The following is a 22,844-nucleotide window of genomic DNA, read 5'->3' as shown; positions in this document are numbered from 1 at the left end:
ACTCAGTGTGGCCTCCCCCATCCCATGAGGTGGGTGGGCTGGCTGGGGAACACCCCCATGGGTGGAGCACCCCGCTCCACCCCCTCACAGGGCACAGCATTGTTATTCTGTGCAGCCCTGCACCCCACAGCTCCCTGCAGCTCCTCCCCTCTCCCACTGGCCAAGGCGCAGACCCTTGGCAGGCACCCTGGCCTGGCTGCGTGCACACTGACTGGCGGGTGATGAGGGCGGTAACAAGTTACCACACTAGGTGATGGATGACACCAACCCTGGTGATGCTTTCGCTGCCGCCAGGGACCCCGGGGTCATTTTGGCGTCACCCCCTCTGACAGTGCCAGGGGGTGCAGTTCGCACTCCCTGTACTCCCCTAGTGACACTACTGGCCCTGAGCTCACAGGGTCAGTGCTGGGGGTCAGCTTTCCTCTGTCCATGGGCTGCTGACTTGGCACAGCCCGAACATTCGCGCTCTTCCCAGTCCTCCACAAGCCCCTCCCACGGTTCTGGGAGGCCTGGCGCTGGCACCAGCTAAGAAACCCAGGAGAGGCCTCACGAATGCACGGGTGAAAAGGGGGCTGGCTGTCCCAGGAGTGACTTCTGAGGGAATCCTGAAGGGGGGAGGAAGGCCTGACTGGAGAGAGAGTAGTTTTCTCTAGGGGCCCTGCTGTGGGCATGACTGAAGCATTTCCAGCCCCTGCAGCTATGGGCACCCCCATCACATGCCTCTGTCTAGGCCAGATCTATCCAACACAATTTTCTGAAGTGACAGAAACGTTTTCTGCCTGTGCTGCCTGGTGTGGTATCCACTAACCACATGTGAAAGGTCCCTGGGTGGCGTGAAGGGTTTCTGCTCCACTGCTAACCTACGGGTTGGTGGTTTGAACCCACCCAGTGGCACCATGGAAGAAAGGCCTGGCGACCTGCTTCCATAAAGATTACAGCCCCCAAAACCCTATTGAGCAATTCTACTCTAACACATGGGGTCATCATAAGTCAGAATTGCATCAATGGCAATGAGTTTGGTTTTTGGTTTAGCTGTACGTGGCCATTGAGCACTTAAAATGTGGCTAGCGTACCTGAGGAACTGAATGGCTTTTATTTTTAATTAATTCATATAGCCACACATGACTAGTGGCCATCCAATATGGTAGCTACTCCCCGTTCCCCGCTCCCTCAAGCCCTTGGCTGTCCGCCGCCCTTCCGCAGCCAAGAAGAATCCTGGGGTTTTATGAGACAGGAAGTCCCTCTTCTGCCTTCCCTCCTTCTCCAGACCTACCTGCTCCTGCACCTCCTGCCCCTTCCCTTCTGAATGAGTAGAAAAGGGCTCTTCCTCTGTATCCCACCCCTGTGCCCAGCCCAGAGACCTCCTCCCACCCCCTCTTCTCTCTCCTATCCTTGTATTTCCACCCCTCTTTTGCCTCCTCTCCCACATTCCCCTGCAGCTCTGCCTGCACCCCTTCACTGCCACCCTTCCAGAAAGACCAGTCTGCACCTCTCTCTGAGCCCTCACCCTGTGCAATTGGCCTCCACCCCACCCCCTCCCCTTCTCCTAGATGCCCTGGCCAAGGGCACCAGCCCTTATCCAGCTTGGCCTGTCAGCATCTGACATTGTGGACCAAGCCCTCCCTATTGAAAGATATCCTTCAAGCAGCTTCTAGGACCCACCCTCTCCTGATTTTCCAGCCAGCCTGATGATGTGCAGGGAGAAGACAGACTTGAATTGCAGCTCGTTCACCGTGTGTCCTTGGGCAAGTTGCTTAACTCTCCAAGCCTCCTAAGTGAGTCAGGGATAATAATAGCCTCTACTTGGGTTAGGGTAAGATAAAGTATATAAGATGCCCAGCACAGAGTCTGGCACACGGTAGTGCTTTGCCCTCTATCTAGCTACCTTCTCAATAGTAGAGTCAGCTAGTTGTCCCCAGATAGCTATTCTCCCTATGGTGATACAGCCCCTGGTTCCTGGCCAGGCATGTGGTGGCCTAGAATGGAGGCTGCACTGCCCAGACTCTTATAGCTGAGTCTGGTCATGTGACTGAGTTCTAACCAGTGGGATCTACGTATAAGTATCATGTGATACCTGGGAACCTTCCTTACAAGAGAGCTGGTACAGATCCTTTGCCCTCTTCTTCATTCTCCTCTCCATCCCACTGCCCAGGAACACATACGTGATGGCTGGAGCTCTAGCTGCCGTCCTGAACCATGAAGACCCAGAAGTTCCTGGAGCAGTGAGTGGAAACAGCCCCAAAGTTCGTAGACTGTGGACCACAGCTGCCATATTAGCCCATGACTGTCTTCCTTGAGGTTTTTATGGGGGATTCTGTTACCCCAGCCTAACCTGAACCTACCTAGTACAGAATTCTTTTCCCCTTAAATGCGAGTGTTTCAGGGTTCTGTCCTTGGTCCCTGCTTTATTTGCTATGGGTGATCTCATCCTTTCCCATGGCTCTACTTATAATATGGGTTCTTTCTGATGACTCCCAAAACTGTCTCTCTAGCCCAGCCCTCTTTCCTGAACTTCAGCCCCCCATATCTAATCCTCCATTACCATATCCAATTAGTTATTCATTCAACAAACATCTATCGAGCATCTATGATGTGTCAGGCTGTGTGCTAGGTGAATCAGGCACAGAGTCTGTCCTTAAGGAGCTCCCAGTCCAGAGGGGAACAGACAGGTAAACAGATGCTGGGTACAAGGATGTCCCTAGGAGCGATAGCTAAACCATGGTGGGCAGTGGAGAGGTAATGGGGGAAGGCTTCCTGGCAGAAGGGGCATTGGATAAAGTCCTGAAAGACAAATAGATGTTAGACAGGTAGGTAGGTGGGAATGAAGTCATGGAGGACTCGATTGGCCCCATTCTCAGGGTAGTACAGAGCCATAGAAGATCCTAGGCAGGACCTGACTAGTTGGACTTGTGTTTCTGGAAGTTTGCTCTACCTGCCAGGTGGAGAAAGGCTAACAGAGGCTAGATTGGAGGTGGGAGACCAGTGAGACAGCTGCTGCAGCAATCTAAGTACAAGATGAGGGTGGCCTGAGCTAGGGGAGGGTCAGAGGGGTGGAGAGAGTGGATGAGTTCCAGAGATATTTAAAAGGCAGCATGGACAGGGCTTGGACATCAACTGGTTGGGGCAGGAAAGGGGTAGACTGGGGTTATTCCCAGGTTTCTGGCTCCAATTTCTGAGACAGGGACACAAGAGGCCAGGTTTGGGGGGAGTGGCAGGCTCTGTCCAGGCAAGTGGTGGGGTGAGATGCCAGAAAGATCCACAAGTGGAGAGTTTAGCATAATTGAACCAACAGTTGGTGAGTTCACCAGGGAGGAGGGGGCACAGGGCACCTAGAAACAGCCACCATGAAGGGTCACCAAGTCTGGTTGACCATTCCCTCTGCCCCAGCTAGGCAATTGCCGCCGCGTACTCCAGGGCTCTTTCCCAAACATGAATCGACCTCAACATTCAAAATTTTTTGCTAAAACCTCTTCTTGGACTCCCTAACCAGCCGAAAGCTAAACTGAGCCTGCCATTCCAGGCCTTTCTCCCCAGGTTAGGTCTCCTCCTCAGCCCTTGTCGCCCCTCCCCTAGCACGCATCGCGCCTCACACCCGGGGGAGGGGGTGGTGCGCTTGTTCCTGACAGGCCAGGTTGGGAGGGGCGCAGAGGATTTGGGGGTCCTCAGGCCCCGCTGAGGGGCCTAGGCAGCCGCCTGGAGGGATCTCCGGGTACCCGGGGCAGCCCGTGCCGGGGCGCCGGGGGCGTGACAAGGCCCAGCCCCGCCGCAGGGGGAGGGCCCCCACCCCGAGCCTCCGCCCGGTGCGGCCCCTCCCCCGGGGGGCGGAGCGAGAGTCCTGGGCTCTGATTGGGCGGCGCTGGGGGCCGTGCGGCCGGACCAATGAGTGCGGGCTGGGCGCGGCGGCTGGCTGGGGAGCGAGCGCTGCAGCGAGCCGCGGTGCCGGCGCTCTGAGCTCTGCGATCCGGGCCCGGGCCGGGCGTGCGGGGTGGGGCCCGCGCCGCGGGAGCGAGCCCGGCCGCCCGCCGGCCCAAGGAGACTGTCGCCGGGCGTCGAGGTAGGGGTCGACGGGGCGGGGAGCAAGAGGGCACCAACGCCTGGACGTCTGCTCCGAGCCTGCAGGGGAAGGGATAGTCTGCGAGGCTGCATCTGCTAGGGCAGCCTGGACTTCGTCCGTGCCGGGATCCTCCCCATTCTGCTCGCCGGGCTAGGTCTACCGAGTGCTCCCGGGGTCCTGCTTCTCTCTGCACTGGCAGCCGGTAGCGCATCTATGCGGGCGCCCCGCCATCTGCGTCGGTTCCCCTGCTCTTGGCTGCGGGTCTGCGTGCATAAGGGCTGGACTACCCACCCCCGGCTCTTGGTGGGAGGCTGGATCCATGCACCCACGTGCAGATCTCCGTGGAGCGCTCCTCCCACGGCCCTTCCCGAGGGAGCCGGGGGTGGGAGGGGGGTGCAGGAGGTTGAATGGGAGGGATGCAGCGCGTGGCTTCAACTGCGTAGTCGTGCCTGGGCTGAGAGGGGGCGGTGGTGGCGGTCGCTGCTGCTCTAGGGCCCGGTGGGCCCAGAACTGATGGCTCAGAGGGTGCACACGTGCGCGGGGACCTGTGTGTGGTGTTTGGAGGCGGGCGTGCGTGTGTCACGTGGACACAGGAGTGTGTCTGTGTGTGTGAGGGGGACGTATTACAGGGTGGAGTGGTTTGTGAGGGCGGATCACGCGGACATCGGCGTGCGCCTGTCAGGGGAGGAGTGTATGTGCGTCTTGAGGGTAGAGGAGTGTGCAGAGAAGGTTGTGTGGAGTGAAGTCATAGGACTGTGCCTCAGTGGATGCATACAAGAGTGTGTACCTGCGCCAAGTGGACGTGCAAGTGTGTGAGGAGTGCATTCTTGTGTCCTTGAGGATCCTGAGGAAGATGCACTGGCCTCCCTTAACATCCATTCGCTCCTTCATTCAGCACGTACAGACCCAGCACCCACTGCGTACCAGACTGTTACCCAGGCCCACAGACTTGAGACCTCAGGCCTCCTCCTTGGTCTCCTACCCTGTCTCTCCCCACAGCAGTGGGAGGGGTCACTTTAAACCTCACCTGACTCTCACTGCCCTGCTCAAAACCCTCCTCTGGCTTTCCAGGCCTCCTGGTCTCTGTCTGGGAGTCCCTGGGTAGTGCAAATGGTTAATGCAGTCAGCTGCTAACTGAAAGGCTGGAGGTTCGAGTTTACCCAGAGGTGCCTCAGAAGAAAGGCCTGGCTAACTACTTCCAAAAAATCAGCCATTGAAAACCCTGTGGAGCACAGTTCTACTCTGATACTCATGGGTCACTATGAGTTGGAGTCGACTGGTACTGGTGGTCTCTATCCACAAAACACTCCCTTCTACCTCCCAAAGCCAGGCCCTGTGTCCCAGTCAGGAACTGGCTCTTTGTTATGCACAGCGTGAACTTTCATTGTCCCCCCCTCCTGAAATCCTACTCAGTGGTCAAGAAACAGCGTAAATGCCACCTCTTCCAGGAAGCCTTCCCTGATGCCAGGCACAGTGAATGACTACGCCTTCCCTGAGTATTTAACTCTGCTTGCTATTGGGTACTTCTCTCATGTGCAACACTCCACTCCAGCCACATTAGCCTCCTTGCTGTTCCTTAAACAGGGCAAGCACCATCCCACCTCACAGCCTTTGCTGTTGCTGGTCCCTCTGCCTGAAATACTCATCCTCAGATGCCCGTAGTTCCTTCAGATTTCTGCTCAAATCTTGCATTAGAAAGGCCTTATCTGACCACAGTGTACAAATAGCATCCCAGCCCCTTACTCTTTATCTCTATTTCACTGCCTTATTTTTCTTTGATATATAAAAAAAAAAAAAACCAAACCAAACCCACGGCTGTCAGGTCAATTCCAACTCATAGCGACCCTGTAGGACAGAGTAGAACTGCCCCACAGAGTTTCCAAGAAGCGCCTGCAGATTCGAACTGCCGACCTCTTGGGTAGCAGCCATAGTACTTAACCACTATGCCACCAGGGTTTCCTTTCTTTGATATATCATATATTTATTACTGCTTTATTGTTTGTTGCCCCTTACCCCATTAGAAATTAAAATGTGTGACAGCAGGGATTTGTCTTTTTGGTTCACTGCTTTATCACCAGGCATTAGCACAGTGCCTGGCATAGAGTAGGTACTTAATGGATATTTGTTGCATGAATTTTAGACTGGATTTGCATCCCAGGAATCTGTGTCCCTGGCTACTCCCCAACCTGTGAGCTCCCTGTCCTAGGCTAGGTCTTCTGCTCTTCTGTCTCCCAGATGCCCAGTTCCTGGAAGACCAGGTCTGGGAGGACTGTGACCTTATTTGCATGTTAGAAATATTTCCTCTAGCAACTGGTGTGGAAGATGGAGTGGGGTGGGGTAGGGATGTGAGCCTGGAAGCAGGGAGCTCTCAGTGGAGGAAGCAGTGGGAAAGATGAGGCCAGAATCTGGCTGTTTTTATGGGGTTTGACTTAGGGCTTTCACCCAGCAGTGGGGAGAGCAGGGAGTACACCCAGAGGAGGTGATGTCTGAGCTGCCCTCCAGGCAGGACAGGAGAGGGAGGTGTGCTCCTGGCAGAAAGCATAGCTTATAGAAAGGCCTGGCAGCAAAACACCACCTGCATTGTTCCAGAAGCTTTGGGTAGTGTGGTGTGGCCAGAGTGGAGTGGAAGTGTGGAGTTAGGTGTGTAAAGGTGGAGGAGGAGCGAGATAAGAGGGTTCCTGGGCGTCTGGCCTGGGTCCAATACGAACTAGGAGGATGGTGGTACCTATCTCTGTGTTTGAAATAGAGGAGGAGGAGCAGTTTGGGGGAAGCTGCTCAGTTGAACTGGGGCCCTGTGGGGTCTGAACTGCCAGGGGAACATGCAGGGGGAGGAGGCAGCAGGTTGGAGAGTTGGCTGGAGGTGTGGACCTGGTGTGGAGTATGAAGTAGGATGAGAGGCAGAGAAGGCAGCCTGGAAACCATCTGCCTCCATGGCTGGGCAAGAGGATGGGCAGAGGGTTACTGTGCTGAGTCAGACACAGGCACAGAGCCCACCTTGGTGCTTGGGGGCTCCCTGGGGACAGTCGGGGGTGTCCTTATAGCAGGCATCTTCAAGCATGACTTGGCACTAGACATCGGGCCTCCCTTGAGGGGACTGAGTCATCTGAGCGGGGGCGAGAGCCATGGAGGGCACCCATTGCCAGAACCGTCCAGACACTTTTCAGGAGCATAAACACAGCTCCTGAAAAGAAGGAGGCCAGGGCCACCTTCTGTGTCTGGCCTGGGTGGCCGTATCACCTCCTTGAGGCTTTCCTTTCTGGCCAGTCCTCACCAGTCAGGACTGCTTTTCCTTTCTGCCTGGACTGTAGCCGGTCCCCTGCCTTGGCTTGGCTCTGGCATCCTCCCAGAATGTGGAATGAGGTCTGACTGCTACCTGAAGTCATTCCAGGAGGTGCTGCAAATGGGGTCTGCCTGCTCTGGGGCTCCTCTGAGGGACCCAGGTGGGTGGGGAACATCCTGAGGAAGAGGCCAGGCCACGCAGGTGCCTGAAGCCAGGAGCCCGCATACCACTGGAGCGGCCAGACACAGCCTGGGAGAAGCCTGGGGGCTGGGAGTGGTATATGATATTGTGCCAAGCCTTTCCAGAGCAAGGGGGCAGACAAAGGATTATATCTTGTACATCGAGGCTCTGTCTTAGAGGCTTCTAGATGCAGTCACATCCCAGCTCCATGTCCCTCAGGCACAAACTGCTTCTGTGTCCACAGTCTCATCCATATCTTCCCAGAGCCCAGGGAGTTGGCAGCATGGTGACCATTCTAACTGAGTCACATTTGAGGCACACAGCCCCAGCCTGGGAGGGCAGGATTGGGGTAGCTTTCCCAAGCCAGGGCAGGCTAGAGTCTGGTATGAAAACTGTTTGCAACTGGCAGGACTTGGCTGGGCCCTTCGAGGTTCCCTGTGCCCATAGAAGTCCCAGCTTTGTGTCTGCCTGTCCTTCCATTCATCCAGGTGGCCCCTAGCGACAAAGTGTCTACTGAAGCCTCAGCTTGGGGAAAGCCTTGAGGGGCCTCCTGGGTGAGCCTCCAGAGAGGGTTGGGTCCTGGCCAGGACACATAGCCCTAATCAGCCCAGCAGGCAGTCCCAGGCTGGTGGACAGGTGACTGGGAAGTTCCGACTTGACCTGGGGTTAGACTGCTATGACCCCCAGGGGGTGCAGGTCCCCACCGCCCGAGTGCATCCCTTCTGGAATACATGTACGTACACACAGACCTAAAGGCACAGACTCAAACACTCACATAGATGACAGGGATAGATTTTTGTCCCCATACACATATGCTCCTATGGTGGAACCAGCACTCATACAGACAACCCCATATGGAGAGACAATCGCCGCCACTCCAGGCTCACAAGCAGACACACGCCCTCACAAGCACAGCCTCGGCGCCAGGCCCTGTCGCCTGGACACGCGGCAGGAACCTCGGGCCTCCCCGCCGCCTCCCACACTGACTGCTTAGTCACCTGAATTTGATCCAGGCGGGAGGGAGAGAGGGAGGGCTGGCCTGACGTCAGCCCTCGCAGCCACCGCCCGCCCACCCGCCCGCGCATCCATCTGGGCTGCAGCGTGTCCCAGGCAATCAAGACAGCAGCAGCACAACACACTTTTCCGGTGCTTTCTTAGTGGCAGGTCCTCCTCTGAGCCTTTTGCAGGTGTCCACTCCTTTACTGCTGACAACCACCTGGTGGGTGAGACACGCTATTAGCCCAATTTTGCAGCTTAGGAAATACCTAGATGCAGAGGTGAAGCCCTTTGCCTGAGGGCTCACAGTCGGGAAGGGAGGAGTGAGGATTTGAACGCTGGCAGCCTGGCTTCAGAGTCTGGTTGCTAATTCAGGTAACAGGACCCCAGGCTGGGGCAGGAAGGCTCTGCCCTGACTGGCTGTGTGACCCCCTGCTGCTTTCTGGGCCTCAGTTTCCCCACCTGCAAATATGGGGGGAGGGAAGTAAGGAGGATGTCTTCTTCCTGTCCCCCCTTGCTGTGATAACAACCTCAGGGAAATCATATGCAAATTTTATGGGCCAGGGGAGCCTGTGACCTCTGTCCGTGGTGGCTCCCTGTCCCTCAGCCCCAGCCTGGTGAGACCTGAGGCCAAAGGCAGGAATTTCAGACATTAAAATTCATTCCCTGACTTGGGGTGGGGCCTGAGGCTGCTTTCCTATCAGTCTAATGCAGTTGATTTGTCAACCACCCATTGACTGGGCTCTTGCTGTGTGCCAGAGGGCAGTGGCCCTTGAGGGGTAGAATTCTCACCTGCCATGCCGGAGACCCAGGTTTCATTCCCGGCCAGTGCTCCTCACGCACAGTCACCACCCCTCTGTCAGTGGAGGCTTGTGTATTGCTATGATGCTGAATGGTTTCAGTGGAGCTTCCAGACTAAGACAGACTAGGAAGAAAGGCCTGGCAATCTATTTCCTAAAATCAGCCAATGAAAACCCTACGGATCACAGTGGTCCAATCTAAAACTGATCATGGGGATGGCAATCATAGGGATGGTGTTGTGCGTGGGGTTCCCATGAGTCGGGGGCCAACTCAACAGCAGCTAACAACTATGTGTTAGGCACTGCTGAAGAGGCAGACAAAATCCCTAATCTTATGGAGTTTACATTCCCCTGTGAGAAACAGATCAGCCACAGCTGGGGCCTGAGGAGTGATAGGGAGAGCCAGAAGGATGGGGTGGAGAGGGATGGGAGGGCCAGGCTTAGAGGGCGTCCTCCTTCCTGCAGGCCATCTGGTCCCCAAAGCCTCCCTTCAGCTCCAGCCCTACTCACACCCCCATCACCTCCTCCAGGGTGGCTTCCCAGATGCTCCAGTCTTTCTTGCCCCTTTCACCTCCAGGGAGGTCTCCTCAATGCTCCAGACTCATTTGCCCCCTCCCCACCTCCTCCTGGCAGGCCTCCCTGATGCTCCAGCTCTAGGTCCAGCTTCCATGTCTTTTCCATTGTCAGTTTGCATCCCCTCCCCCTTCCTTTCGCATGTCAAGATCAGCTCTGCTACCTCTAGGTTTCCACTCATTCAAAAGTGTGCTGGGCACAGAGGGTCTGGACCATGCCCTTACCCACAGTCCATCTCTGAGCCTTGCTGTGGGCCTAGGGGAATCTGGGGAGGTAATGTTTCCACAGCACAGATGGGGAGACTGAGGCTCAGAGTCAGGAATGAGCTTGCCGGGGGTCCCATAGTAAGTTGGCAGCTGAGCAGTGAGCCCTGCCTCCTGACATTTGTCAAAGCGAGGTGATAGGGGAGTGAGGGGTGGAGCGGAGGCCTGAGACTTGCATTCTCAAAGTCGCTGTGTGGGGACAGAGGAAGCTACCACCAGACAGGAAGGGCTGAGGGTCAGGATCTGCACTGGCTTCCTTTTTTCTGAGAAGATTCTGAGTCTGGCCCAGGAAGGGGGAGGGGCATTGGGCTGCAGGGGCCAGTGCTGGGCCTAGGGCGGAGGTGGGGCCTCACTCTGAGAGTCAGGGTTCATCCTGGGGCCAGGATTTAGTCCAGGGTCAGGGTTGAGGGTGAGGGCTGAGGCTGTGGTCTGAGGTCAGTTCTTGGCCTGGGACCTGGCTTGGGGCTCAGACTGCATAGGGCTAGAGTGGATGTGGGACCAGGCTAGAGGAAGCATTCCAGCCTGAGCACAGGTGACAAACATTCTGGCCACTCAAATAAGCTGAAAGGAAAAACCAGGAGAAATAATGATCTCTTAGTGCAGTGAAGTCTCGCTGGACAGCCGCCAAAGCAGCAACCCCCACCCTTAGTGGTCCCTGTTCTGGAGGCCCTGCTGGGGCAAGAAAGGGATTGATGGGAGACGGAGACTTGCCCTATGACCCTGGAGGAGGGAGAGTGAGTGAGAGAGGCCGGAGCATCAAGGGGGGCTCCTTGGAGAAGGTGAGGAAGAGGTGAGAGGCTAGAGCACCAGGGAGGTCTTACTGGAATCAGTGAGAGGGGTGAGTGGGGCTGGAGCATCAGAAGGCGGCACAGTGCCATTTCCCAGCTCGGCTTCCATGGGGCTGCGTTGCTATGCTCTGCTGTGGAAGGGTGGGGACAGTGAGTCATTGCACTTCATGTAGAGCAGGGGCCTGGGCTGACCTTCGACTTTATCCATTCCAGTGTTGCTGGGCCTGTGTCTGTCTGTCCTGACTCAGGAGTATCAGATTCTCCCAGCTTTCTTGTGATGCCAGCAAGGCAGAAGTGACTGTGCCAGTTTTACAGGTGGGAACACTGAGGTCCAGACGGCTGGCATGCAGCAGAGCCGGATGAGCTCCTGGAATTCCCTTCAGTTAGTAGGGACAGACCTGAGTTGGGTTGCTGGCCACCCAGGCAGAGGGGACAGCCAGGGCAAAGGCATGGAGGTGGGCCCCACGGGGTGTAGCTACAGGGGAGAGGGACCTGGACTTTGACCTCCTAGCCTCGTGGCCGGCCTGGCATCCAGGAGTGAAGCCTTCTCTGCCTTCTTTTCTCAGGTTCCCTACCAGGCTGTTCAGAGGACCCTCTTGCCTGAGGCAATATGGAGGGAGGCCCAGCTGTCTGCTGCCAGGACCCTCGGGCAGAGCTGGTGGAGCGGGTGGCAGCCATCGATGTGGCCCATTTAGAGAAGGTGGAACCTGAACCTACCAGGAACGGTGTGGACCCTCCACCACGGGCCAGGGCTTCCTCTGTGATCCCTGGGGCAGCTCTGAGACCCCCTCCCACCCGGCCCAGCCTCTCAGTTCGGAAGTTCTCCCTGCAAGAGCGGCCAGTGGGGAGCTGCCTCGAGGCCCGGGCGGGGCCTTATGCCACGGGGCCCTCCAGCCACATCTTCCCACGGGCCTGGCGGAGGCCCACCATCGAGTCCCACCACGTGGCCATCTCGGATGCAGAGGTTGGTGGGGCAGAGCTAAAGGTTGCACATGAGCCCCTTAGCTGGCCTCAGCGAAGCCTTACTTCTGCTCTCATTCCTGCTACACAGCTATCTAGCCTTAACCTTGGCTTGTACACCTTTAGGGCTGGGGAGCTTACTACCTGGTAGTATGGCATCTTCCCACCCAGGGCAGCTCCATCTGAGCCAATGGCTGCCTCCTATAACTCCCAGACCAGGAAACAGGCCCCTCTCGTGTCCCCATAAAGTTCTCTTAGAGATTTGAAGATGAATGATGTGTCCCCCTGCCACCAGGCTGAGCCGCTCACCTTTAGTCCTGCCCCCTAGATCTGCCCTGACTCGGAAGCTGCCCTCATGCTAGCATGCTTCCAGCTTCTGGGCTCCTACTGGCCCTGTCCTTGCCACCTAGGTTTGCAAGTACACCCAGGTACCCAGCAATCTCCAGATTTCAGAGGCTGAGCTTTTTCTGCCAGAACCAAGGCTCCTGGCTCCTGTCCCCAGGGCTGTCCTCATCTTTCTTATCCATGCATTCCGAACCACCCCATTCAGCTGCTTCGGGAAATACTGAGGCTCTTTACAGCTTGGGGTCTCGCCGACCCGTGTCTGGTAGGAATTACTGCACTTCTCTCACCACTTCCCCAGGGGGCAAAGCATGGCCGTGCTCACCATTCATGATTTCAAACATTATCCAAGGCTTCTCCTCACTTACAGTGGCCTTGGCCTCACCAAGCTGCTCCAGCCAAAGTTGAAAGGTTGGTGAGGTCTGGGGTTGAGGGGCCAGGATTGGGCCCAGAACATGTTCCTGGGGTGGAGGCAGTGCCACTTCTGGATCAAGCTGCACCTGATGCTCCCTTCTTTTTCTCCCAGGACTGTGTGCAGCTGAACCAGTACAAGCTGCAGAGCGAGATTGGCAAGGTAGGCCTGGGGCAGGCCAGGGCAGTGGGGCTGCTCTTGGAGCTTCATGGAGGCAGCTTGTCAGGGTTCTCTGCTGTGCAGTAGCCCTTCTGTCTGGGTGGGCATGTGAGGTAGGGCCAGGAAGGCTTCAGCCGGGATATACGGACAATTTTGTTCTCTGTAGGAGGTACCCATGGGGAATAGTGGGAGATAACCCCTGATTCCTGATACCCCAGAGCTCTCGATGGGAGACAGGAGGGGTCGGGGAGGCATGGTGCTGTGTTGAACCGGGTGGACCGGTTGCCAATACAAAGAATCCCCCTCCTCGTCTGCCTGAAGTTTATGCCCTTGAGCCAGCTGGTGTCAGGGATGGAGGTGGGGTGGGGGGAGGAGGGACCAGAGCTATTCAGGCTCCCTTTTCTGAGCTAGTCCCCCGGGAGGTTGTCCTGTCCAGGCAGGGCTGATCATTGCCTTGCTGCAGGGTGCCTACGGCGTGGTGAGGCTGGCCTACAACGAGAGTGAAGACAGACACTATGTGAGTCTTAGCATGGGAGGGAGGTGTTGCCCCAGCTGGGCCCTAGGGTGGGGCAAAGCTGTGCTGGGAAAACAGTGGAGGGGGCTTCCTCTGACGGGAGTGAGCTACCTGTCCCTAAAAAAAAAAGGGGTGTGCAAAGGTAGTGAGCTCTGAGTCCTTGGGGGTATGTTAGCACAGGCTGGACTCCCCTGAGGGGAAAGCTCCAGAAAGGCTTATTAGGGGAATAGGGGTAAGGCCAAGACTCAGATATGGCCATCTCTTAACTAGTTTCCAGTGTTTCCTTCAGTGCCAGTGGCAGACACCCAGTGCATCCTTCTGGATCTCAGTCCACACGTAGCCAGCCTGGTCTAGACCCTGCTGGCTGGCTGCACACAAGTGACATTTTCATCCCTCCTTCCTCAGGCAATGAAGGTTCTTTCCAAAAAGAAGTTACTGAAGCAGTACGGTTTTCCACGTATGTGTCTACCTAATCTATCTACCTGGTCCTGTCCTTGGGAGCTCCTAGGCTGGGGGGCAGAGGAGGAGGAAGCCCGGGTCCTGTTCGGACTGGGCATCGAAGGGGACAGCATGAGCAAAGGCCTGGAAGTAGGAATGTGCTTGGTGGGTTGGGGACAAGGCCACTCTCTTGCAAGACTCTTGCTTGAAGCTGGTTGTATTCCATGGTGAGGCCCGGCCTCCTGGAACAAGGGCCTGACTCCCTGTCCTGGTCATAGGTCGCCCTCCCCCGAGAGGGTCCCAGGCTGCCCTGGGAGGACCGGCCAAGCAGCTGCTGCCCCTGGAGCGGGTGTACCAGGAGATTGCCATTCTGAAGAAGCTGGACCATGTGAATGTGGTCAAACTGATCGAGGTAGGAGGTGGTGCTGAGCAGTGGGAACCAGCGTCAGAGCCCTGTGGGAGCAGATGTGGGGGTGGGGGTACGGGTGCTCAGCACGGACAGGGGTCCTGCCGAGGAAGCACATGTGGCTGAGGCCTCCAAGGGCAGGGCCAGACTGGGGGTGGGAGCTGTGGGGAGGCTTCAGGGGCCAGTTCGGTCAGGCTGGGAATATTCCAAGCTCTCACTGAGGACAATGCCTTGCCCCAGAGGCAGGAAGTAAGCTTCCCATCATGGCTGGAGCGGAGAAGGACTGGATGCTGCATAGTGGGCCGAGCTGGGGGGCAGTCTGTGATTTCTGACATCCCATCTGTCTGGCGCCAGTGCAGTTCCTGCTCATTGTCCAGGGTGCTGCAGGAGCATCCTAGGGTTTCCAGACCTGGCAAAGACACCCCACCCCATGCCTCCACAAGCCCCACCCCCATGTCTGCTCCTCTCTGACCAGGTCCTGGATGATCCAGCTGCGGACAATCTCTATTTGGGTGAGTGGCCCAGTACATTCCCACAGCAGCTCACCTGGGGCTGGTCTGTGGGCTCCCGGGACACACATGAACGTCAGGTGGGCGGGCTGAACACACTGACCTCCTCGGGGTTAAGGAAGCCTCAAGCAAGAACTCCTAGGGGTCAGATGTAAGACACACGCGTTGCTACAGCCCTGCATTCTCTTGCCCAGCCCTACCTGAACCTGGATAACATAATCCAGTTAGTTCAACAGATATTCCCAAGTCCCACTCCCTGCCAGGCTGGCACTGGTCAGAGAGACGGTGGGTCAGATTTGGGCTCTGCACTCAGGGATGGTCTTCTGCAGGAAGCAGGCTATGTGATGTGGGTTCCCAGACCCTGTCTGATATCTCTGTGCCTCAATTTCTTCACCTGTAAAATGGGGATAATAATGGTATCTACCTCATAGTGTTAATGTGAGGGGTACATGAGTTATATGTAAAACATATTAATTTTTATTGTTATTAAAGTTATTACTAAGTTCCTGGTCCCTGCTTCACTCCTTCAGGGCTGGGCTCAAAGGAAGCCTCAGGAAATGGGGCAGAAGGAGCCCTGGTTTAGGAATTAAACGCCAAGGCTTTAGTCTCCACTCCGTCTCCTACCTGCCTGCCTGCTAAGATCTTTAGGAAAACTTCTGTTCCCTCTCTGAGCCTCACAGTTTCCCTTCCTGTAAAAGGGACCCATGCTGCTGGTCCTCACCTGTCACCTGAGAATCAGAAGACGCAGGTCCATTTACTTCCTCTGATGTCTGGGGACCCCTGCCCTGTCTCACCCTCACGTATGCTTCCATGCCTGCCTACCCTCCAGAACTGGGAAGGACCTTGGCATCGGCTGCTTTGCCAGCCTGGTCACACCTTACCTACTTTCTTTTCTTTTCTTTCAGTGTTTGACCTTCTGAGAAAGGGGTGAGTTCCCTGTCCCAATCAGGCAGGTCAGGTCTGAGTCCAGACCTTCCTTTCCTTCCCTGGGTCCCTAGTTCTCTACTTTAGGAGGAAAAAGAGACCCAGGCCTTGCCCTTGGGGAGCTCTGGCCTGGGGGGAGATGAGAGACCAAAGGATGATTCTTTGAAGGCTGCAGTCAATGAGGCTGGAGTAGTCAGGGGACCTCTGGAAGAGGAAGTATGTTTTCAGCTAGGCCTTGAAGAACTGGGAAGAAAGTTTGAATGGAGGTGAAGGGGAAGGAATAGTGTTTCTTAAGCAAAACTGTGGAGAGGGGACTCAAACTCTTACCTCTATTCAGATCACAAAGGCTTTTTTCATCTTTACAGCAAGCTCGGGAGTCGTTGGGTGGGTGGGGTACCATTTGTGCCCATTTATGAGTGGGGAAGCTGAGGATTAGAGGGTAAGTCACTTGCCCAAGGTCACACAGCGAGTCACTGCTGAAACCTAGGGCTCTAATTCCCACCTGACCTTCTCAGGGCCTTTGTGAACAGCTGACATGGATAGTGGGCACAGGGCTGGGTGGACCAGGTGGCCCAACTGCTGAGGCCTTGAATGCAGGCTGAGGCTTGTCTTCCTGCCTGTAGGGGTTCCTCAAGACCAATATTTTTGGGAATGGGGAGGGAAGAGTGCTATCCTCTTAAGACTTTAAAAAAAAAAAATTGCCATCGAGTTGATTTCGACTCATAGTGACCCTAAAGGACAGAGTAAGAACTGCCCCATAGGGTTTTCAAGGAGTGCATGGTGGATTCGAACTGCTGACCTTTTGGTTAGCAGTTGTAGCTCTTAACCACTGCGCCACCAGGGTTTCCTCTTAAGACTTAGGGGCTTTCAAACTTTTTTGCCTCTGTTCATAAATATAATTTTTACATTGCCTCCCATATCTAAAACTGAAACCAGTTTTACAAGCCAGTGTATATTCTTGTTACATGTGATACATTCTGATGTATTCTATCTTGTTACACAAAAAAAGCAGTTGCCACCCATAAATTTAATTTCGTGATCTTCTTTTGGAACTGGATCCACGCTTTGAACTCTAAATGGCATTTTCTCAATTGTTTGATCACAGATAATTAAGCACTTAAAAGAAGGAATACCAAGACGATCAGAAATTAAGATAAGCTAATTTGAAATTATAATGATGAAAAGAGACATTTGTGCCATGTGTGTTTTTAAATGTTCATTTTATGGCCGAAGCAGCTAAAATCTTGGGTTCTAGGGGCCTGTTAGAGCATAGCTCCCGGGAGGTCCTTTGGGGTCTGAATGGGCCAGCCCCCATCGTTCTCCTGCATCTGCTGCCCCACCTTTACTCATCCTGATTCCTCCCCAACACCCCCCACTCTGAATCCCTCCCTGTAGGCCAGTGATGGAAGTGCCCTGCGACAACCCCTTCCCCGAGGAGCAAGCTCGCCTCTACCTACGGGACATCATCTTGGGCATCGAGTACTGTGAGTGAGGGGCTGCCTCTGGGGATAGTGGGAGGGGGCAGGGAAATATGATGGGCTCCGGAGCTCAGACAGAGCAGGTGCTGAGCCATTTCTGTCAGTCGGCACTGACTGCCAATCAACTCCAGTGAGGGGGCGGGGCATTGAACAATGGGTGGGGCCAAAAGCCTGAGGGGAGGGGAAGGGAAGGGGGAGGGAAGGAAAGGGGATGGCAGCTTACTCCCTCCGGCCTGCTCCAGGTGCTTCGCGGTGTATGTCCTTCACTGCCACGCAGGTCTGCGATGTGCGTGCTCTGTCTCCATCTCTCTTCTGCTTTCTGAATTCTTAGCAAGCTTAGCTTCTTCATGAGGCCTTAAGAGATGTGGAAAGGAAGGGATTTAGTTCCAGCTGCTCAGGGAAGAGTCTGCCCTGTGAGACGACCTAAGACCATGGGAACTCAGGAGGGAGGATATTAGCTCAGCCTGTACCAAAAGGTCGACAGATCGAATCCACCAGGAGCTCCTTGGAAACACTATGGGGCAGTTTTACTCCGTCCTATAGGGTTGCCAGGAGTCAGAATTGACTCGATGGCAATGCCTTTGGTTTTTTTTTTTTTTTTTTTTTTTTGGTTCTATCTCTGGAGTTCATTTATTTATTCATTGATTGGACATTTATTGAGTACCTGATACAAGCTGAATGGTCCCTGGGTGGCACAAACGGTTTGCTACTCGGGTACTAACCAAAAGGTTGGTGGTTCAAACCCACCTAGCAGTGCTGCAGAAAAAAGACCTGGTGATCTTCTTCTGTAAAGATTATGGCCAGGAAAACCCTATGGAGCAGTTCTTCTGTGTAACACATGAGTTGGAATTGACTTGATGGCAATGGGTTTTTGGTTTTACTAAATGCTGGGTTGGGGGCACAGAAAAGACAGAGACCCAGGCCCGGCCTCAAGGATCTCACAGTGTAATAGGAAGGACAGTAGGAGGGGCAGGCAGATGTTATCGTGTGGTGCCTTCCAAGTCTGGGAAGGTGCAGGGGCTGCTGGAGCACGGAGAAGGCAGACAACCCCACCTGGGGGCTAGAGGAGGCTTCCCCAAGAAAGCCACTTTTGACCAGGGTGCTGAAGGATGAGTAGGAGTTTGTTGTGTAGGTTTGGGAGGGTAGGTGGGAGGCAGTGCACCAGGGAGAGAGAACTGCTTGGCAGATGCACAGATGGGAAGAGGGCAGGTACTATCTGAGGACAGGAAGAAGTTCAGTCTGGTTGGAGCATCCAGTGGGTCGATGGTAGAGGACAGTGAAGGATGAAGCTGGGAGCACCATCCAGGCCAAACTGTGTGGGCTGGGAATGTTTCCACAGAGGACTTTGGACGTCATTTCATCAGCAACGTGAGCCCCTAAGGACTTCGAGCAGTGGAGGGCCGTGATGGGATTTGTGTCTCAGAAAGCTCTGCCTGGCAGTTGTGTGGTGGCTGGCTCGGAGGTGGAGAGGTGGCCAGCTGGCCAGGGAGGAGACTGGTTTTACAGCCCAAGGGACAGATGGTGAAGCCTGGATTAGAATAGTGGCAGTGGAAGGAGGGTGAAGGAGGCGACCTGGCCAGTAAAAGGTCACTGACAGGTCAAGAAGAGAGGCTAGTCCCCAGACACCTAGGGGGCAGGCCTGGGTTGGGGAAAGAGGTACTGTCCAGTCTTAGCTTGGTTTGTCATTAGCAAACTCTGTCCCTGGGGAACAAGGTGGGGACCCAGCTGAGGTTTGACCTGCAGCAACAGGAACCTGGACTGTCTTTATCTCTCTTGAGCCTCACCAGTGTCCTCAGATCAATACTCTTATTGTACATATGGGGAAACTGAGGCATAGAGAGGGGAGGGCTTTGCAGAAAGTCCTTAGCAAGGGCCTAGAGATGTGGGAAGGGGTGTTTGAACATGCCTGTTGGATATCCAAGTGGATAAAGAGCCTGCAGTTCAGAGGGGGAGGCCAGGGTTGGAGATCATTTGAAACCATTTTCCGTGGTCAAATACCCAGTCCCCTGAGCCTCTGAGCTCTGATGGGTGTGTGTGAAAAGCTGTGTGTGCGCCTGGTACATAACAGGCAATCAGTACAGGGTCATTGGTTTTGTTGTTGTTGTTACATGATGCTATCACTCCCTCCATCCCCAGCCTTGCTCCCTTCTCCTCCTTTGTCCTCCTTTCCCCTCTATCTTCCTTCCTCCCACAAGTGGGTGACCATAGGTTGGGGTCAGTGCCTTCATCTCAGCCTGAGCCACCCACCCCCTCCCAGCAGTGCTGGAACCCAGGCAGCAGTATAAGCTCCCAGGCTGCTAGAGAAGGCCAACCCTCACCACAGTCCAGCTTGCCCCAGCAGTCCCAAGGTTAGGTGCCTTCCTTCTCTGAAACCCCAACAGCCCAGAATCCTAGGGCTGAGGCAGTGCCTCTGTAGGATACCACAATCCTCACATTCTTGCCTCAGTCCCAGAAGCACGACGGCCGACCAGCCTAGGGAGGATGATGGAACTGGAGAAAGTGTTTGATGGGCTATGGGCCTAGACATTGGAGTGGGGGGCCTCTCCACAGGCTGTGAGGGGCAGAGATGGCCTGTGGAGAGGTCCTCTGCCCCAATCTCCTCTGACTCCCCCTCTCAGCTATTAGTGTCTTCATTACCGTGGAGTAAGCACTGGACTTGGAGTCCAAAGACTCCACAGATTCTGGACCTGATTCTCCTTCTAATAGCCAGGCCTCAGTGTCTTTGTCTGCAGAGTGGAGCAGATGACCCTGAAGTCCTCTGCTGAGGTCCTCATGGGACAAGTGTACATGGGCTGAGGGTGTCCCAGCTCTTTCTCAGAGTTTCGGGCGGGCGTCCCTAGCCGAGTGAGGGCAGCGGTCCCCCAGATCAGGGCTCAAGGCGCCTCTCTCTGCAGTGCACTACCAGAGGATCATCCACAGGGACATCAAGCCATCCAACCTGCTCCTGGGGGACGACGGGCATGTGAAGATCGCCGACTTTGGTGTCAGCAACCAGTTTGAGGGGAACGATGCTCAGCTGTCCAGCACGGCCGGCACCCCTGCATTCATGGCCCCCGAGGCTATTTCTGATTCAGGCCAGAGCTTCAGTGGAAAGGTGGCTCCCAGGGCCTGGGCTGGGCTGGGGCTTAGGTGGAGGGGCTGAGCAGCAGGGACTCAGCTTCCAGGCCAAGGGGGCCAGGGCCCTTGTGGCCTGAGAATGAACACTGTCTCTTCCTCCATATTCTTCCATGGAGTCTTGACAAACTCCCTGAGTCTGGCCTCCTCTGATTTTCCAGCAAAAAGGCCCCAAATCTCCCCTGCAGATATTTACTGCCAGCTTAATCTGGGCTGAGTTCTAGGCTGGGCTATAGAACAGAGAGTCAAAACAGCTCTGCTCCCTGCCCTCTGGAGAAAAGGGAAGGTGACCTTATGTTTAGGGGAAAGTCAGGGGCTCCCCCAGACCTGTTGGACACAACAGAGTTTGAACTGGGCCTTGAAGAATGGGAGGATTGATTGAGCAGGAGGTGGAGCCCAGGGAATGTCCAAGAGAATGCAGGGACAGGAGGAGAGGAGCCTAGTGGGGTTGGGCAGAGTTTAGAGGGCTGGGAGGTTTGGACTTTCTCTTAAAGTGACACAGGCAGTAGGCAACAGTTTCTGAGCAGGGAGCAACTGCAGTTTAGCATGGTCGCATTCTGACCTGTGGAGTGCTGACTGCCCCCAATATTGCCACCTGCCATGCTAGAGAGACAACGGTTGAGAGGCATTCGGGCATATGTGTGGGTATGGAGCTCCTAGAGAGGTCATATAAGTAGATAGACTTTTTTTAAAACTTTTTATTTGGATATAATTTCAGATTTCTCTGCAAGAATAGTACAAACAACTTCCTTATATATTTTACCAATTATTGGCATTTTGTCCCACTTATTTTCTCCTTGTCTCTCTGTATATTCTTGTTGTTAGGTACCATCGACTCGGTTCCAACTGTTGCTGTTGTTAGGTGCCGTTGACTCAGTTTCAACTCATAGCAATCCTATGTACAACAGAATGAAGCACTGCACTGCCTGGTCCTGTGCCATCCTCACAATCATTGTTATGCTTGAGCCCATTATTGCAGCACCGGTGTTAATCCATCTCGTTGAGAGTCTTCCTCTTTTTCGCTGACCCTCTACTTTACCTGGAAATCCTGGTGGTGTGTGGCTAAGAGTTCAGCTGCTAACCAAAAGTTGGAAGTTCGAATCTACCAGGCGCTCCTTGGAAACCCTGTGGGGCAGTTCTGCTGTGTCCTATAGGGTTGCTATGAGTCTGAATCAACTTGATGGCAATGGGTTTGGGTTTTTTTTGGTCTACTTTATCAGGCATGATGTCCTTCTCTGGGGACTGGTCCCTCCTGATAATATGTCCAAAGTATGTAAGACAAAGTCTTGCCATTCTCACTTCTAAGGAGCATTCTGGCTATACTTCCAAGACAGATTTGTTTGTTCTCCTGGCACTCCATGGTATATTCAATATTTTTCGCCAACACCATAATTCAAAGGCATCAATTTTCCTTCGGTCCTCCTTATTCATTGTCCAGCTTTCACATGCATATGAGGTAATGGAAATGCCACCTAGTCCTCAAAGGGACATCGTTGCTTTTTAACACTTTAAAAAGGTCTTTTGTTGCAGATATTCCCAATGCAATATGTTGTTTGATTTCTTGACTGCTGCTTCCACGGGCGTTGATTGTGGATCCAAGTAAAATGACATCCTTGACAACTTCAGTCTTTTCTCCGTTTATCGTGACGTTGCTCATTAGTCCAGTTGTGAGGATTTTTGTTTTCTTTATGTTGAGGTGTAATCCATACTGAAGGCTGTGGTCTTTGATCTTCATCAGTAAGTGCTTCAAGTCCTCTTCACTTTCAGCATGCAAGGTTGTGTCATCTGCATATCACAGGTTGTTAATGAGTGCCTCCAATCGTGATGCCCCGTTCTCCTTCATGTAATCCAGCTCCTCCAATTATTTGCTCATACAGATTGAATAAATATGGTGAAAGGATACAACCCTGATGCACACCTTTCCTGATTTTAAACCACGCAATATCCACTTGTTTTGTTCGAATGACTGCCTCTTGGTCTATATACAGGTTCCGTATATTTACATGTGTGCATATTACATTTTTCTGAACCATTCAAGAGTTAAGTGGGAGACACTATGCCCCTTTATCACTAAGTAAGAACAAGGACATTCTGTTTTATGACTTCAGTACAGTGGTTAAGTCAGGAAATCGAACAGTGATTAAAGGTGATCATCTAATCTACAGACTTTCTTTAAATTTCATGAATCGTCCCAATAATATCCTTTATAGCTTTTTTTCTTTCCTGGTCCAGGATCCAATCCAGGGTCACTCCTTGCATTCATTTGCCGTACCTCTTTGATATCCTTGAATCTGGAGGAGTTCCTTGCCTTTTTTTTTTTTTGTCTTTCTTGACCTTGACTTTTTTTTAAGAGAACAGCCCTGTTATTTTATAGAATGTTGTTAGTTTGCGTTTGTCTGATGCTCCCTGATGGGATTCAGATTATGCGTCTTGGGCAGGAATAGGAAGGTCAGGGTTTGGTAATGACTCACGTAAGTGGGAGTGCAGACACCGGGTGGGGAGCTGGCTGGCTGCAGGGGGAAGATGTAGAAAGAGCACACATTAGAACTTAGGGTGTGGGGGAACCCAATCTCTGCTTGGGAGCTCTGAGGAATCACAGAGACAGCCCAGGAGGCTAGGGCCCTGGCATGGGTCTCAGGAAGAAGGTAGATAGT

The 22,844-nt window shown here is 54.1% G+C and overlaps 1 protein-coding gene across 1 annotated transcript in view; it reads left to right on the top strand.

The window, feature by feature from the left end:
• Positions 1-3,991: 3,991 nt before the first annotated feature.
• CAMKK1 (calcium/calmodulin dependent protein kinase kinase 1) overlaps positions 3,992-22,844 on the top strand; it is a 30,281-nt gene continuing 11,428 nt past the window's right edge. The window contains exons 1-10 of the mRNA XM_064271573.1: positions 3,992-4,054; positions 11,501-11,898; positions 12,763-12,810; positions 13,271-13,324; positions 13,727-13,778; positions 14,038-14,171; positions 14,641-14,677; positions 15,580-15,601; positions 16,994-17,082; positions 19,971-20,170. Coding sequence (XP_064127643.1) covers positions 11,545-11,898; positions 12,763-12,810; positions 13,271-13,324; positions 13,727-13,778; positions 14,038-14,171; positions 14,641-14,677; positions 15,580-15,601; positions 16,994-17,082; positions 19,971-20,170 — 990 coding nt within the window. The 5' untranslated portion in view covers positions 3,992-4,054; positions 11,501-11,544. The remainder of the gene's footprint in view (positions 4,055-11,500; positions 11,899-12,762; positions 12,811-13,270; positions 13,325-13,726; positions 13,779-14,037; positions 14,172-14,640; positions 14,678-15,579; positions 15,602-16,993; positions 17,083-19,970; positions 20,171-22,844) is intronic.

The sequence above is a fragment of the Loxodonta africana genome, chromosome 18, assembly GCF_030014295.1.
Source record: "Loxodonta africana isolate mLoxAfr1 chromosome 18, mLoxAfr1.hap2, whole genome shotgun sequence".
NCBI lineage: Eukaryota > Metazoa > Chordata > Mammalia > Proboscidea > Elephantidae > Loxodonta > Loxodonta africana.
The sequence above is the reverse complement of the archived record's forward strand: the minus strand, read 5'-3'. Positions and strand labels throughout refer to the sequence as shown.